At 37.4% G+C, this 15,579-nt stretch overlaps 1 protein-coding gene across 5 annotated transcripts in view; it reads right to left on the bottom strand.

Moving 5' to 3' along the window:
• The window catches only part of AVL9 (AVL9 cell migration associated), a 41,039-nt gene that overhangs the window by 3,844 nt on the left and 21,616 nt on the right, over positions 1-15,579 (bottom strand). For 4 of the 5 annotated variants that reach the window (XR_005952924.1, XR_005952926.1, XR_005952925.1 and 1 more), the window contains exons 6-15: positions 15,511-15,577; positions 14,798-14,838; positions 13,655-13,693; positions 10,084-10,153; positions 8,939-9,486; positions 6,049-6,183; positions 5,038-5,257; positions 3,547-3,664; positions 2,739-2,792; positions 781-869 (exon numbers count right to left, since the gene is read on the bottom strand). Coding sequence is in view for 1 of the 5 variants with exons in the window: in XM_041407872.1 (XP_041263806.1) it covers positions 781-869; positions 2,739-2,792; positions 3,547-3,664; positions 5,038-5,257; positions 6,049-6,183; positions 8,939-9,486; positions 10,084-10,153; positions 13,655-13,693; positions 14,798-14,838; positions 15,511-15,577 (1,381 nt within the window). In the remaining 4 variants the exon portion in view is untranslated. Of the gene's footprint in view, positions 1-780; positions 886-2,738; positions 2,793-3,546; positions 3,665-5,037; positions 5,258-6,048; positions 6,184-8,938; positions 9,487-10,083; positions 10,154-13,654; positions 13,694-14,797; positions 14,839-15,510; positions 15,578-15,579 lie in introns of all 5 variants that reach the window. The other variant, XR_005952927.1, reaches the window with a different exon arrangement.

Raw genomic sequence — 15,579 nt, 5'->3', positions numbered from 1 at the left:
AGTTGCTACAAAGATATACTAAAAAAAAATTATCCAATTAGCTGTCCAACTTGGGATTTGGCACAGAGTCTGTGCCAGAAAATATTCGAAGAACTTGAACACAGCAGCTCAGCAGAAATGGCGTATGGTGTCCTTTGCCTGGGAAGGCTTGGTAGACTTTGGGCTGAAAGGTACTCCTGACCAGAGTGCACCACAGCAAAAAGAAAAGACTCCAACAGAATAAAAGAACAAGTTAAAAAATTTTTGGCACAGCTATTGCCAAAAAACTATCAGACCCCTTATTGGATGAACTCCCATTAACTCACACTGCAAGATGACAATGCGATGATGCCCCCGTTCAAGTGCAACAATTGCTTGTCCAGAAAGTTACAGACTGCTGCAAAATCTGCAGAAACTGACACAAGGACTTTTTCTGATCTCAACCAGCTCTAGATAGTTTCAGTCAAAGTGATATCAAAGTTGAGAATAACTCAATGCAGATGGTGGTCAAAGTATTTACCAGATTATATGGAATCTCTTACCTGAACATCTCTCTTCCCATATTCACCTCCAGACAACACTGGAAAAGGTATGTACACTAATTTCTTTATCTAGCTGCTTCTCTTTCTGCTGTTACAATATATGGAGCCTCCATCAGCAGCTCTACCCTTCAAAATGTTGCTCTGATTTGTGCATGTTATAAAATACACTTGGACTAAAACACAATATAACTGAAAAATAGGATGCTTCTTCAAAAAAGATCCAGGATAGATGTAAACTGATTTTAAATAGATTTCTTACCTACAGCTTTTCCAGTTTGTACCACATTCCGGCTGGTAGAAACCATCACATTTCCAATCTTCTTTCCACGTTCACTGTTTTGCACTGAACTGAACAAGAAAGATACTGAAGACTGTTACTTGACTGAATTATTATTACTCTCAGGTGCAAATAAACTAGTTGAAGTATGTATCATGACACACAGATTTACATAGCATACATATATATATATAGTTTCCCATATGTGGTCAAGCCCAACTCCTGCATTCATCTTATCCACAAAGATCAGTTAGGCAAGCTCCTCAGAGGATGAAAAGATGCTGCCAGCAGGACAGGAAATCAAAACACCCAATGGTTCTTTCTTACACAGCGCACCTGAAACCTTGCACAGACTCTACCGGGTTGGAAAAGACCTTTGAGATCATGGAGTCCAACCCAGGACTGAACACCACCCTGTCAACCAGACCATGGCACTGAGTGCCACATCCAGTCTCTTTCCTTAAACACCTCCAGGGACAGTGACTCCACTACCTCCCTAAGCAGCCCATTCCAATATTCAATCAATTTCCTCAATGTTTACCAAAATGCATTTATGATCAAAATTACAAAGTAGTATTTTCAGTAGTTTTGGGAATTCTTAGCCCTAATACATAACCTTTAAATAGAACAGCAAGTGTAACTGATCAGTCCTTTTTTTCTAGGTGAAGCTTACTTTATATCTTTGTCCAAGATTAAGTTTTTGATCAAGAATAGTTTACACTCATGGTTTTGTTAAAGAAATGCAAGAAAATGACAGACATGATCATCATTTGGAAAGAAAAGCACAAAAGCAATCAGTTCTACTGTACAAATACAATCACTTGAAAATAATCTCATTTAGTTTTAAATTGTAACTTTCAAGTCCACATTTCAGGCTTTGCAAACCCATTAATGTGAAACTTAACACATCATGCCACATTCTTTTCCCATTTTCAAAATCTTCAATGTAGACGGAAAAAGCAAAAAAAAACAGAGTACACCAAAACCTAGTCTAGGATCAGTTTGCAAAGGCAAGTAATTTTGATGAGGATCTGGTATCAAAGTCCCACATGCAGAATAAAGGCAATGTTGTAAAAATACTTATTAGTAGAAGTGCATTAAGAACTACTGGTCCTTTTACACTGATGTCCTTTTACACTACCCAGAAGAGTTAGTAACTCCCCTTTCAAACAAGGGGACAAAAACAGGCCAACGTTACAGGTACCTCCAGGGCTTTCAAATTCAGACTTTGTAGAGAGATCATCCATTAATAAAAGAAAGAGAGACTGCTGTTTTATGGTCAGCAGAGCTAAGTGAGAAAAAAATTCATTTTGCCTGGTGCATAAACCCCAGGCTGAATTCTGGCTTCAGTTAGAGCTGAACAGCTGTGGAAAAAACAAGCACCACTGAGTTGTAGGCTTGAATTTTAAAGGCAGCAGTTGAGATCAACTTAAAGTTCAGCTAACTCTGGTACAATAAGACTATGCAAAAACTCATTTGCAACTTGTAAATTGAAGGAACTCAATCACATCTCACTATGTATACAGTGAACTATGAGTTTTAGAAGAGTACTGTATTAAAAACCAGCTAATTAGAAAGAATTTTTCTCCTAATAATGAGACCTAAAGTCAAATCACTGATGGAAGTTTTAACAGCTTTAGCTGACAAATTAAAAGTAGATGTACAAAAGCCTTACAATTGCAATGCAAAAAATCAAGGCTTTATTAAGCGAAGTCCAACACAAAAGATCACATTTACCTTTTTTTTAAAACTATTATTTATTTCAGGCAAATATTTCATCTTTAGATTGCTGGTGTTTTGCAGCAGAACTTTTGAGTATCATTTCATGAAGTTGGCCAATTTGAATCCTTATCTTGTTGAGTTCATTACAGCAACAGCTATGCATTATTGCTTTGTGACCACCCTTCTAAAAAATACGAATCAAAGTACTGTGTACTTACTGTGACAACCTTAACTTAACATCTGATACAGAGTACTGTCCCTGGAATGGATGGCTAGAAGAGGAGGAAAAATCCAAGAAAACATTAATTTCTTTTTCATTATGAACCTGTATCATGCAATTATTAGCTGTATTTCCCTCTGTGACTTACAAAAAAAAAAAAAGGAAGTTGAAAAAATATTTTTGCAGATATACTGCTCTATCACTTCACAGAAGTCTGGGTTGCAGTGACTATTCAATGACAAATTTCTTATGAGCTATCTGAAAGGTGACTTCTATTTACAGATGAGATATTAACAACCTCTCCACACTAAGTCAAAAGCATCTCCTTCCAACAGCACATGGCAAACAGAAAACATCCCTTAAGTAGACCAAAAGAGCTTTGTAGGTCTAAGGAAAAATCTTTTTCACACTACAGCAACTGACGAAGTAAAAGCAAACAAAACTCCCTGCAGCAGAGAAATAACCCACACTAAACAGAACACATGCACAGCCAACAGTGGTACCAAGCCTGGCACTGCCAAATCTCTCAGTGAAAATACACACGGAACAGCCAGCTCCCCTCTATCCCACCAGTGACAACCTTGGACACAGCTGCTCCCTGCACACCTGGAAGCAATTGACACAAAGCAGAACCATCTGAGGACAATTCCTGAGGAATGACAAACTTTCTGTAGCTGGGGACAGCTGACAATCAACTTGAATAATTTCAAGTGAAAAAAATATTTTCACTTCTTCTGACTCTGGATGTGTTTTTCTTCATAAAACTACTGCCCAGAATTAGAGTAAATACTACAAAGTTTCCTTACCTAGAATTTACCTCTGCAAGAGCTGGATGCTTGTTACTATTCCATACTCTGTAGTTGTGGGTATTTTTCCAGGCCGTTACAAATCCTGTTCCAAAGTCTGACAAAATCTTTTCATTGTCTGGTAAAATAAAATAAAGAGAATTTGATGAAATTCATTAGAGATTTAATAATTACAAGACAAATTACTTTTTTTCTTGTAAGAAAAAAATTCATTTTCCAGGCTCTTATCAAGTCCGTAACAATTAAAACTCCAGTACTAAAACATGGGTACTTAAAAAATGGTTTATTTTTAAAGTGTCAAAAATATACAGTACCAGGACAAGAGGGGAAAAAAAAAAGCTAAAAATTACTTTTCTTAATTTTAATTCATTTAAAAAGCTCCAAGAGCTCAACAGGGAAAAAAATAATGCAAATTGACTTTTTCTCTGGGGGATGACAGGAAAGGGAAAAGAATGACCACACAGCAAAACCACGAACAAAAACAACTTACACTGGTCTTGGTCAGATATATTGGGTTTTGCTGTACTGTTATTACTCATTCAAATTTAGTAACTCCCAAATCCATTCAAAAAATGCAGTAGGAAATACTGTGGAATGAACTTATCATAACAATACCTTTAAAACACTTAAGAGTATACGAAATAATTTAACAGCCAGCCAGTGAAGTAGTATGAGTTCCCAGAAAACCCTGATATTTCATATCTATCTGCTAATCCTCTTAAAATATTAATTTTGTCAGACCAAGAACTTGGCATCTTCCAGACTTTAAAATCAGGTTCTCAATCCCATTTCTCTCATACAGACCACAAAACAAAATCTGAATTTAATTGGTATGAATAGAGAAAAATCATTATGAGAATGAAGTTAACAGGGTGAGTTAGTTTGCAGGGCAAACTAAACATTTTCCACAAATAAAAAACACTGATTCTTTTATTTATATTCACACAAAAGGTTGGGACATAGAGAATTCCTTCTGAGGTAAAGCAAATAATTTTGAGCTCCGGGAAAAAAAAGCTTATAAAGCCTGCAGATGACACTTTTCACATATGTGAATCTCTAATTTGGACCATAGCAAGAAGGGAAAAGAGCTGGAACAGTCTAGCAAAACTTCCTGAAGACAGATGCTTAACTTCATGTCTCCTTGAATCCAAGTAGTTCCCCAAAATTAACTTCAGGTTGCAACACAGTCTAGAAGACACTCAGATTTGTCTCATCAGATACAGGTTTCAGGTACTTCTACTTATGAGGAAAACTTACTTAAATCACGGAGAAGACATTCTAATAAGAAAGTGTCTGTAAGACTGTGAATTAAGGATTAATAACAAGCTCATCAAGAAATAACAAGGACAGCCAAAGACAACTGAAAAAGCAGCCTAAAATGAAACTTTAGGCAGAGGGAGATCCACTGACAGACCACACATCAGCAGCAACAGAGCAAATGCTTGCCATGTCCACCCTCATCTCCATCCCTAGACAATGTATCTGTTCTACCTGGTTGCAGCACAGCAGCAAGCAGTGCATGAAGATAAGCACTGAACTGAGCCCTGATCCACTCATCTCCTCCTTCCCATCCAGTGCCATCAAGGAACACATCATCTCTGTTCTCAGTTACATGCTTCACCAAGTAATCTGAAAATCTCAGGTCAGCAGTTGTTGGGTTCAGGATCTTACGGAGTTCTGGATCGTGGATTTGCACCTGAGCATCTTCTATCTGTTTGAAATAATTCCAAGAGTAAACAATTATCTAAATAAAACTGCTTATACAAACTTATACTACTACGTATTGCTACCTAAATCTTAACCCTCATTCCTCTAAAATACCAAGAGGAAACAAATGGCCAAAGAAACAATGAACTAACTGTTCTCAGAAAGTCAGATGCTGCTCTGATTTATCCAGAATTTGATCATTTCCCTGGCACACAGTGAAAGCTGCTTATTTGACAGGATTTGGCAGAAAGTTTGGCAGGGGAAGTATGGTGCTCTTTGATTATCACCTCTATTTATGAAGGTGATTACCTATATGGAACCATCTTAGGTTACCAGATGCTGATTCTATAGCTGTGTCTATTTGCTAGAAGTGACACAGTGGATGTTTTAGATACTGTGTTTTTACCCTCTTGATTTAATCAGATGGAAGTCAAATCAGTACCTGCATTTGATTCTCATCTGCAAGCACTTATTTTTGAAGACCTCACTAGAAGGCCATGAAAAAACCCACAATACGAAAAATGAAATTGCATCACCAACAGAAAAAAAAATTAACAAGTGCCTTGCAAATTCAAATATCAGATACATATAAAAACAAGGACAATAATTTTGCACAGCCTATCTAATCCTGTCTGCTCGAGTCATAGAAATACAACAAACTTCTGCAGCTGGGAATTTATTTCCTACGGAGGGAATTCAAAATTCAGGCATGCATGTGAAACTGCAAAGCTACATTTAAAACAGAACCTCAGCTTCCCCCATCTGTCCCCCCAGCCCAAATGCAAAGATCCATACTTCCACAATTGCATCACTCAGGTGCTTCTGCTGACGGAACAGGATATTGGTAGCTCCTGCCACAAAGCCGCGGACTGTCACATCCGACAGGAGATGATGCTGCTGCAGCGCCATGTACGGCAAACAGAGGTACCCCTGGAGCAACAGAGACATTCAGAGAAATAACATCAACAAAAGTGCCTGGATTCAGAGGTTTTTGTAATAAAAGCCAGCATATTTCACCCAGAATGAACCTTGGTTATTAGAGTCTCAGCCACAGTCATCTGTTGCTCTGCTATATGACATTGTGAAGCGAAGCCACCAGATTCCATGTGAATTAAATTTTTTAAGAGATTGTGTTGCCTTTCAGTCTCAGGATTGAAACTGAAATCCAAAGCAAAGGACGAGAATTTAATGTGTTTGTAAGGCAACAGAATAAGTAGCGTAAGAGCAATAATAAGCAACAAGAATGAGGTCTCAGGTCACTTCAGAGACAAGAAGCCAATGGAAATAAGGATTCATCTCTCCAGTTGTGCACATGAGGTCTTCTGGTAGTTGTGAGGCACATAATGCAGGAAAGCTACAGACAGCTATCCACATTTTGTGGGTGGGGATTTCCAGACACCAGAGATAGCAATCAATTTTTGATAAGCATATGCAAGCCTGCTTTAAGAAGGAGAGGACAGAAAGTAATACACTGCGCTTTTTAGCCACTCCAGTGTTGTAAATTAATCTAGTATCCTTCACTCCAACTAAAAAAACATTTTGAAAAAAGGCTTTGAGTTAGTCATTGAGGGATTACTGAGAGGCAGATGTAGGTAAATTTCTTTTTAAACATAGGATCAGCATACCTCTGACATCTTATTCCAGCTGTTCAACTGCATAAAGCCCAAAGCAAATTTATTCACTACAGCTAATGGCATATTGGACAGAAACAAAGAGCACACACACTTTATCACCCAGTACGTGATAATTGGAAACATATGGAAGAAAGGAGCATAACTACTCCCTTTTGTTGTATTAGACACAAGGATGGCCTTAGAGATGACAAGCCCTTATTAGCTGAAAACAAACAGCCTGCATCAAAGGAAAAAAAGTGCTTTGAAAGGAATCACAAACCTAAGATGGATAGTTTTCAAAAAATACAGCTTAAGAAGCAGGAAAAGGAAGGTTTAATTACTGCATACTAAAGTAGCAAAGTCTGGGAAATCTTTCACTATTTAAAGTATCAAATGTCAGTTTACAAATGCACATTTGTAAGTACAACAACTTTTATTTCATGAACATGTTCCATTCTTTTTTAAAAGAGTGCAGATGAAATGACTATTAGATCTTACAGAACTGGTACTAAAGAAACAAGTACCACAAGCTATTTTTCCTTATGCTCAGGTGTACCTGGATAATGTGTTATGCCACCTGGCAAAACCTCCTCCCATTCAAATTTGTCAGATTTATTAGTCTTTCCATGGCATGGCATAAAACAGCCCTGTGTTAAGAGCTCTAAATGAGATGTAAACTTTCCAGTAAGTGGTTAAAACTGTGATTTTGAATCAGATTTTTCTCCTAATTCAGACATGCAAAGCCCTTTCTGCTTTAATTACACTGGCTGAACTCAAGTGAAAAGTGCCTTTGTGGAACAAAAGGCAAACATGTAGAAACTGACAGCTTCCTTAAAATTCTTTTCCATTTGATGAGTATAGCAACACACAAAAATTTGCACTTGGAGGTCCCCTTATCAATTATTTTATTCTTGCTTTCCATCTAGTATTTTGAAAGAACTAGACTAAATGCAACTTAGAGGCTATAGTTCACATTAGACAGATCATAAGGACAAATATCAAATGCAGATCTTTGCTGAAACAGCATTTCTGATGGTGACATGAGGCAATACAGGACAATGACATTTGGGCCTGCACAGTGTACTATTTCCAATGAAAGTTACAGTGAGAAACTTAAACACAATCATAAAATATAATATTCTGCAAAGAAATGCAAATAAACCCCTGCAAATGAAGAAAAACGACTTTGAACATCAGCAGCTTGAGGAAATAAATATGAATCTTCTATGGGCAAATGTTCATTTAAGAGTTTATTGCATTAAAAACAACACAATTAATTGTACTATATAACTTCTTTTATTGATAGCAGTATCTTTAAAAGGGATGCATTTTACCTGGGTTTTAAGGGAAACTAGCTCTACTAACCAGCCCTATTTACCAGACCTTGTTATCTGACTATGTCTATCAGAGTCCTTAGAGATTCTGGAATACTTGGAGTTCAGTTAGGTATCAGTGCAAGCTTAAAATTCAGCAGCTCAGTACCGTGCACAGAGAAAGACACAGACAAACATAAAGAGTCATCACAGGATAACACAGGAGACAGGAGGGTAAAATTTCATCTTATATATATTTTTATGTGTGTATATATGTATTTATATACACTTTTTGTGCATATATACACATATGCATTTAAAAATACATATATAGATATAAATGAAGAGAGGGAAACAGACTTAGGTGTCAGCAAAGGTAGAGTTCTCGGAATCTTTGTTTAGATTAAGATATCTAAAGGCTTCTGAAGTGCCCTATATAGGCTAGACCACCAATTCATCAGAGTAAAAGAAAACTGTAGTTTCTGCTACATGGAATTTATTAACCACAGTGGAGATTCAGGTTACCACCATGTAAAATTGAAAAAAAATTGGAAATAGTATTAAAGTAAAAGTATGAAAGTGGGATGCAAACACGCGTGCAAGGCCCTCTCAGGCCTTTCCACCTGCCTAGGAGCAACCACACTAACATATTTTGGAGAACCCTACTGTCCACCTGGAGTTCAGTAAGAAAAATTATTAGCCACTTCCGAAAACAAGAAGTCTTTCTGAGTTACCAGGTACCACAAAGAATATGCTTACCTTTGTAAAAATAGCCAGTGGCATCCCATACTGGTCCTCTTCCAACCCAGACACCAGTCCCTGAACAAGCACCGTGTGCCCCGTGTTTGCCTGGGGCTGCACAGTGATGGGAAGGCCTTCGGAGCTCACGCCTTTGCTCCGAACATCTCCCGCCTGTTCTGACGCTGCATTCTCGCGTTCTCCTTCTTTCAAATTAGACTCCTCCAAAACGCTGGGATCCAGGGTCTCCCAGTCACTTTCTGAGGATGCTGGAGAAGCACGGGAAGGAACTTTCAAGCGCTGCACAGTACCGTTGGAGGACTGAGCTCCACTGCAAGTCTTCTCGGCCTGGGAGAAAGGCACGTTTGCTTTTTGACCTCCCAGTGAATTATCTCCTGTCATCTTCCTGTCTCCCTTTCCCATTCCTAAATTTGCATTTGCAGCCTCAGCAGCAGACACAGAAACATAGTCATCAAACTGTGGTGGATTTTCCTGCAAGCCAGCATCCTCTGATATGCTCTTTCTCGGTCTGTACTGTGAGCAGTCACTAAGACCATGTTCAATCATACCTGGAAAGAACAGCACACATGAATATCAGCATCTCAATCAAAATTTAAGTGACTTCTGTGGGGGGGGGGAAAAGTGCTTTTGTGTACATAGAGGAAATGATGTCATTTAAAACACTACTTTGGGGAGGAAGGGGTGTGTTAAAACACCCATAGCCAAACCTTACACTTCCTCTCCTAAAGAATCTGCCCTAACATTTTGCTTTAAGAAGACCAGTTAGAAGGTAAGGATTAGCAAGGTTAGGGGTTATGTTTGTTTGTTTTTTAAGAGCACATGTGGAAGGAAAAGTTTATATTTTGGGGCTTTAAGGAACTCAACAGGAATGTGTTACTTATTCAGGGGCCCCACCTATGTTACTGACAGGAAATACAGAAAATCCAGTGGCTCCAATTAAGCACAAGAAATAACTCATGACGTGCAAGTATTAAGTGTTAGGAGGTGTGTGCATAGTACATGGACATGCACACAAGTCACCCATTTTTCAGGCAACATATCAACCTAACTTAATTATCATACGAGTTGATTTCCAAGTGACAGCACAACCTGTCTCAGTTATCACCAGAAAACATACAAAAAGAAGTTCAAACTTCTTTTCTTACCAGGAAAGAGTGACAAGACAGTCATCAGAGCTCCCACCAATCTATTTACAGGAGAAATATAAAACAGCACCTGGTGGCAGAAGGGAGGGCAATGGGAGGAAAAAAGAATGCAAGAGAGAAAAGGGGAATTAGGGAGGAGGGAATGAGAAAAATAACATTATACTTATGCATGACAAATGACACATGCAAACTATTCAAGGTACTGCCTTGATGTCATATTAGAAAGTCTGCTTACTAACAGAACTTCCTACAACAGTTCAAAGTAAACATTTAGATATGTCTACAGAATCCTTATATAATATTTGTAATATATGTTTCATATATATATATACACATGTGTTTGTAACACACTTCTCAGTTATTCAGGTTTTTCCACTGGTTTTTAAGATTTTTTTTTAAACTGATCCAGTTACTGAAGAACTGACAGAAAAAAGTTGTTCCTGGCATGCTGCATAAATTCTTGCTGATTTGTAGCACATTAAATTCCCTGTTATAAATCAAAGAGGCCAAATAATCTCCATTCCAGAACACTGATACAAACCTATGCAAAAACATTTCTTTTAAGAAGTTATATTAAGGATATGTAGATAAACTAAAAACAGGACAAATGCTGCATGTGTTTATTACAGTAATATTCATATGTAACAAAGAAGATTTTTTGGAAACAGAAGACATGACTGATACTAACTTTGGTAAAGCACTTAAGGCATAACACGAGAAAACAGAATCTCCTCAATTAAATCAGAGAGGCTGGAATTAGTAAATTAGTTAGGAATTCGAAAGGGGGTGTCAAAGGCTAGCAATGAGAGAAGAAAAAGAAGCTAGACTGAATATTACTACTGGAATTTCTTCCAAATAGGCCTTCAGGGAAAAAGGTGGGGGAAAGAAAAAAAACCAACCCAAATAACAAAACCAAACCATAACAACCCAACACCGAAAAATCCCTACAAAAGTAAACTCGTCTAAAAATGCCATTTTTACATCCTTAATCAGCACAATACCAGTAAAACACCATCCATGAGCATTACGAGAAATCAAGAGTACAAAGGAATACAGAAGGACCTAACTTTATGACTGTGCAGTCCAGTTTAATAGGTGTATGATGTAATTAAAAGTGCAAGTTTGTGGACTTAGTCTTAATAAGAGACTTCTGTTGTAAGAAAGAAAGACACTTTAGAGGGGACTGATGAATAATAGCTCATGTCCCACTAGTGTTTGCCAGTCTCCAAGCTAGTGAACTGATGGGACAAAGAAAGACCTACACAGCCTTAACACAGGCCAAATGATATTTAATGGTACCACAGCTGAAAAGAGACTCTGTATATTATCCTAGACATGCTACAAAAAAATTGTGCAAGATAAGTGAATTCAAACTGCAACAACCACTGAAAAAGCACAAAGAGATGAACAAGAAGCTCATCTGTGGAAAGAGTTTTGGTTGACTCCAATGGGAATAAAAAAGTCTGACTTTGAAGATGTTGCTTTATAATGTATGCATGAAAAATGCATTATATAACAGCAATGAACTGCAACAGAAACCCTATGATACTCCCACAGGTTTAGATTCTCAGACACCATGCATTCTTAGCCAAGCTTATTTTTAAGCCCACAGAAATAATTAAGCTTATAAAGAAGCACCTTGTTTTAAAGAAATCTATTCGAGTCTAGGTTTTTGTTTGGGTATACCCCTTACTTAAAGCAAATAGTTTTGTATATTTGTTTCCTCAGGTCCCTCTGCCATCTTTCTGTCTATAAGGATGCACAGTTCCTTACCCCTCCCAACCCCACTACACGGCCCACAGCATTTACATCAGCAAACTGGGTGGTCCTGGCTGCAGAAATTGAAATAATCACCATCTGGAAATAGTCTTCCAGCCTAATAACCACTGAGAGGTGAAAAAAATTCTTTTAGCCTGTGGAAAAACATCAACCAAATTGCTACAGATTAAAGGAAATTAGTCCGTGGCATTTTCCAGATCAAGGAAAATTGGCATTACGAGTGGCTTCTTGCATATTATATTTAAAGTCTTTGAACATACAGATTCCCACAGTTATTCTGAAACCATAACGTTTGCCAGAAAACAGGCAGTGCCTGAAAACCAAAACTTTCTTTTGAAACTTCAAGTGTTGTCTTCCTGTCAGAGCTTAGGGAAAACCAGACACAAAGCAACCTGCAGGTTTGTTCCACAAGCATTCAGTTACTTTCAAAACAGTTTTGTATGTTTGAGTAATGTGAACACACTTGGGAAACTCTCTCTCTCTCCTCTCTTCCTGCGCATTTGCGTCTTGTGGTTTGAGCAGTTTCACAAAAGAACTGTAACTCAGTGAAGTATTTTCTTTGTACGTGTCCAAATGCTGAACTGATCTGGTGACCCCTACCGTGCCATAATTGTATTTTCTCAAGTGTACCATTTGCATAGCCTTTAATAGAGTCATCTTCAGCATATGCCTCCTTAATGCAGAAACTGCATTTATTCTCATCAATAAATACAGAGAACTGTCAAGGTGTATCTGACTTACAGAATTAAGTGATAAACGCAAAAGCTTTGGAGAAGTTGCTACATCTATTTTAAAACAGAATAGCATATTTACTGCCCCAAGAAAGATATCTAGGTCTCGGACATGGACTTAAATAAACACCTCCACAACTGTTTTGATAACTAATAGATTAAATCCTACTGACTTTCCAGCTGCAGCTAACAGGAAATTCTAACACGCCTTCCCAGCACACTGAAAAAGTAGGTTTTAATACAGCAGGTACACTGAAGAAAAAGTAGCATTTGGGAAACTAAAACAAAGCTTTAAATAACATTTTTAAACCAAAACAAAACAAAATCCCTGCATAAATATGTCTGGCAGCTGATACAGTCATTCCACTCTAAGTTCTTGCTCCAGGGCATTAATATGAACACAGAAGAAAACAGATGTCTTGATTTCACATCTACTTTCACTTTTTGCATATTACACTTAAATTACTAAAACAGCATTGCTTCTGAGGCAGTAAGACAGCCCAAAGCAAACACTGATCCTAGAATTCAGCAATTATTACCAATTTATAATCTGAGTTCAGCCTGACCTAATGGATACAGCTCTCTTCATTGTCTCCTGCAGGTGTCCATGGAATTCAGGTCTGAAGGACACTTCTAGCACTCATTTCTTTTGGTCTGTCTATTTAAAGCCTGAACCAGAAGTTCTACTTACTAAATCTCTGTAAAGCTGTGCCTTTTTAGGTTTTCCTATCAGTTCCTCCACACAGGTACCTATCTGCATGATGTGTATCCTATCCTCTATTTTACAGTAGGTTACGTCTCTCTGGTCACATTTCATCACATTTTGGCTGTGATAGCAATTAAAGAAACAAAGTGTGGACAGAATAGAAGTGGAGGCAAATGTATAGGTCAACACACAGCAGTTTCTTTAAGCCTAACAACCCAATTTATATATTGAAATAAAGTTGTTGATATGACTTCAGATGCTTCTATTTTACAGATTAAAAATATTTAACAGCTATGTTTTAAATACGTTAAGTGTTTTCTATTTAAACTACCTGCCTCGGCTTACATAACGTTACCTTTTTCTCTAGAAGAATCAATTTAAAAAGGATCAAGACCTGAAAAAAACACAAAAAGAAAAAAATGGTGAGCGAACCAGTGCCATTTTTCAAAAATTATGTGCAAGCATAACCTCTTGTTCAAGGTTTTATGTTAATCACTGCATAATAATCAAACGACCAAATGCATCTGACCAGTGAAAACCAAAGTTCCAATACCCTTTCTCCACCTGAGCACAGATTTAAAAATAGCATGAAATAAAAAAAAAACCAAAAAACCAAATCCTCCACTAAAAAGAACTGTGTAATTTGAATCATACGTAGCTTAGCAGAAAGAACACATTGCACAATTCCAGCATTTTACACAACAGTAAACTACATAAACATAAGAGTTCCTCCACAGAATTACTGAAAAAAATCCAGCAAAATACCAAGAGGAATATTCACCTCACCTAATTTTAGGCATCTAGATCAGAAGTGGCTGTCCAGACTGTCTACACTCAAGGAAAAACACAGATATTTCTGGGGCATGATTGGCAAACATCTGAAGTTAAACAAAAATTAGTTCTACCCCAAAAATCTACTGAGCAGGTGCAAATACACCATGAAATTCAGATTCTCAAAGCTGTTTCCTTGATGCATCTCAGTTAATAAAAAATTCTAAATGCTATTTGTACTTTAGCTATAGCACATATATTCAATTTCAACAGAAATTAGGAAAAAGAAGGACAGATCCAAGTCGCCTCAGGTTCTGTGATGGCAGAAGCTACAAAATTTACAAAACACAGGAAAAATTTTCCAGGTTGTGTCTGCACAGACTTTAGCAATAGTCTTTTTATCACATTCATCAAACAAGAAACAGGAAATAGAAACAAGATAACAAATGAGATAGCATTTGCACTTTGGGACAGGACTAAAAATGTCACACAAACCTAGAAATCTCCAGGAATCACTCAGAGTAACAAAACTTCTTAGTCTGGAATGTGCTTTCACTGAAGTTATGCAGGTGGAATTGCAGGGAAAAATCAGGAGGCTGGAAATAGCAGTACTTAGGAAACAGTCTTCTTACTCCTAGCTCTGCTATGTCTAGATATCTTTATTTTTCTATTATATTTCTATTTCTAAATAGCGCAGTCCTTAAAATATTTAGTAGGGAATACCTACCTTGTGTCTAAAATGGAGAACAAGATCCCGAGGAGACAGACCTGAGACACCAAAAAGAGAGCAATTATTAACAATTCAACAGCTGATAGCAATAATAATTTACTTCTTGTCACCATTCTTCAGCACGTGGGTATGGATTCTATGTGAACCTGGTTATTTCAATAGCAGAATTCATAAAAAATTCTTTTTTTTTAATTTTTTTTTTTTTTTTTTTTTTTTTTTTAGCGGGAGTAAGAATTCTTTGACAATAGAGACAAGAATAACATGAGTAATTGTGCTCTGAGTTAACACCTCTTGGCTGCCACACAGCATTAGGGAGCCACTGAGGTAAATACTACACTGTGCATTCAGCAAGCACAAGGAAGAGTCAGAATTGGGTGGTGAGATATCCTAAATAACAGGTAGATGCAAACTTGAACAAACTGATGGTGTGGGTTGCTGAATCTAAAACTTAAGAAGGTATTGTTTACCAAAAGCAGATAAACAGCTGCTAGTCAGACTGTTAGGTCAAGGAATAATATGGTTTTCAACCTGCAACTGACTCCTATTATGAAAGCAACACTACACTTTACATTTATTTAAATCCATTAATAGAGAAATGCAAACCTCGGGTGCTTAACCTGTTAATGCACATCAAGAAATTAGCTCAGGAGAGGCATGTGTTGTTTAGTGCAACATCATCTCTGCTGCTTTGTACAAAACAAATCACTTACCAAGATAAACTTGTGACCCTTCTAATGAAGTATTGCCCAAGGAACTATTCATATGATCATAAAGTTCCT

The sequence above is a fragment of the Onychostruthus taczanowskii genome, unplaced genomic scaffold (genome assembly GCF_017590055.1).
Source record: "Onychostruthus taczanowskii isolate IOZ18803 unplaced genomic scaffold, ASM1759005v1 scaffold28, whole genome shotgun sequence".
NCBI classification, from domain to species: domain Eukaryota; kingdom Metazoa; phylum Chordata; class Aves; order Passeriformes; family Passeridae; genus Onychostruthus; species Onychostruthus taczanowskii.
The sequence above is the reverse complement of the archived record's forward strand: the minus strand, read 5'-3'. Positions and strand labels throughout refer to the sequence as shown.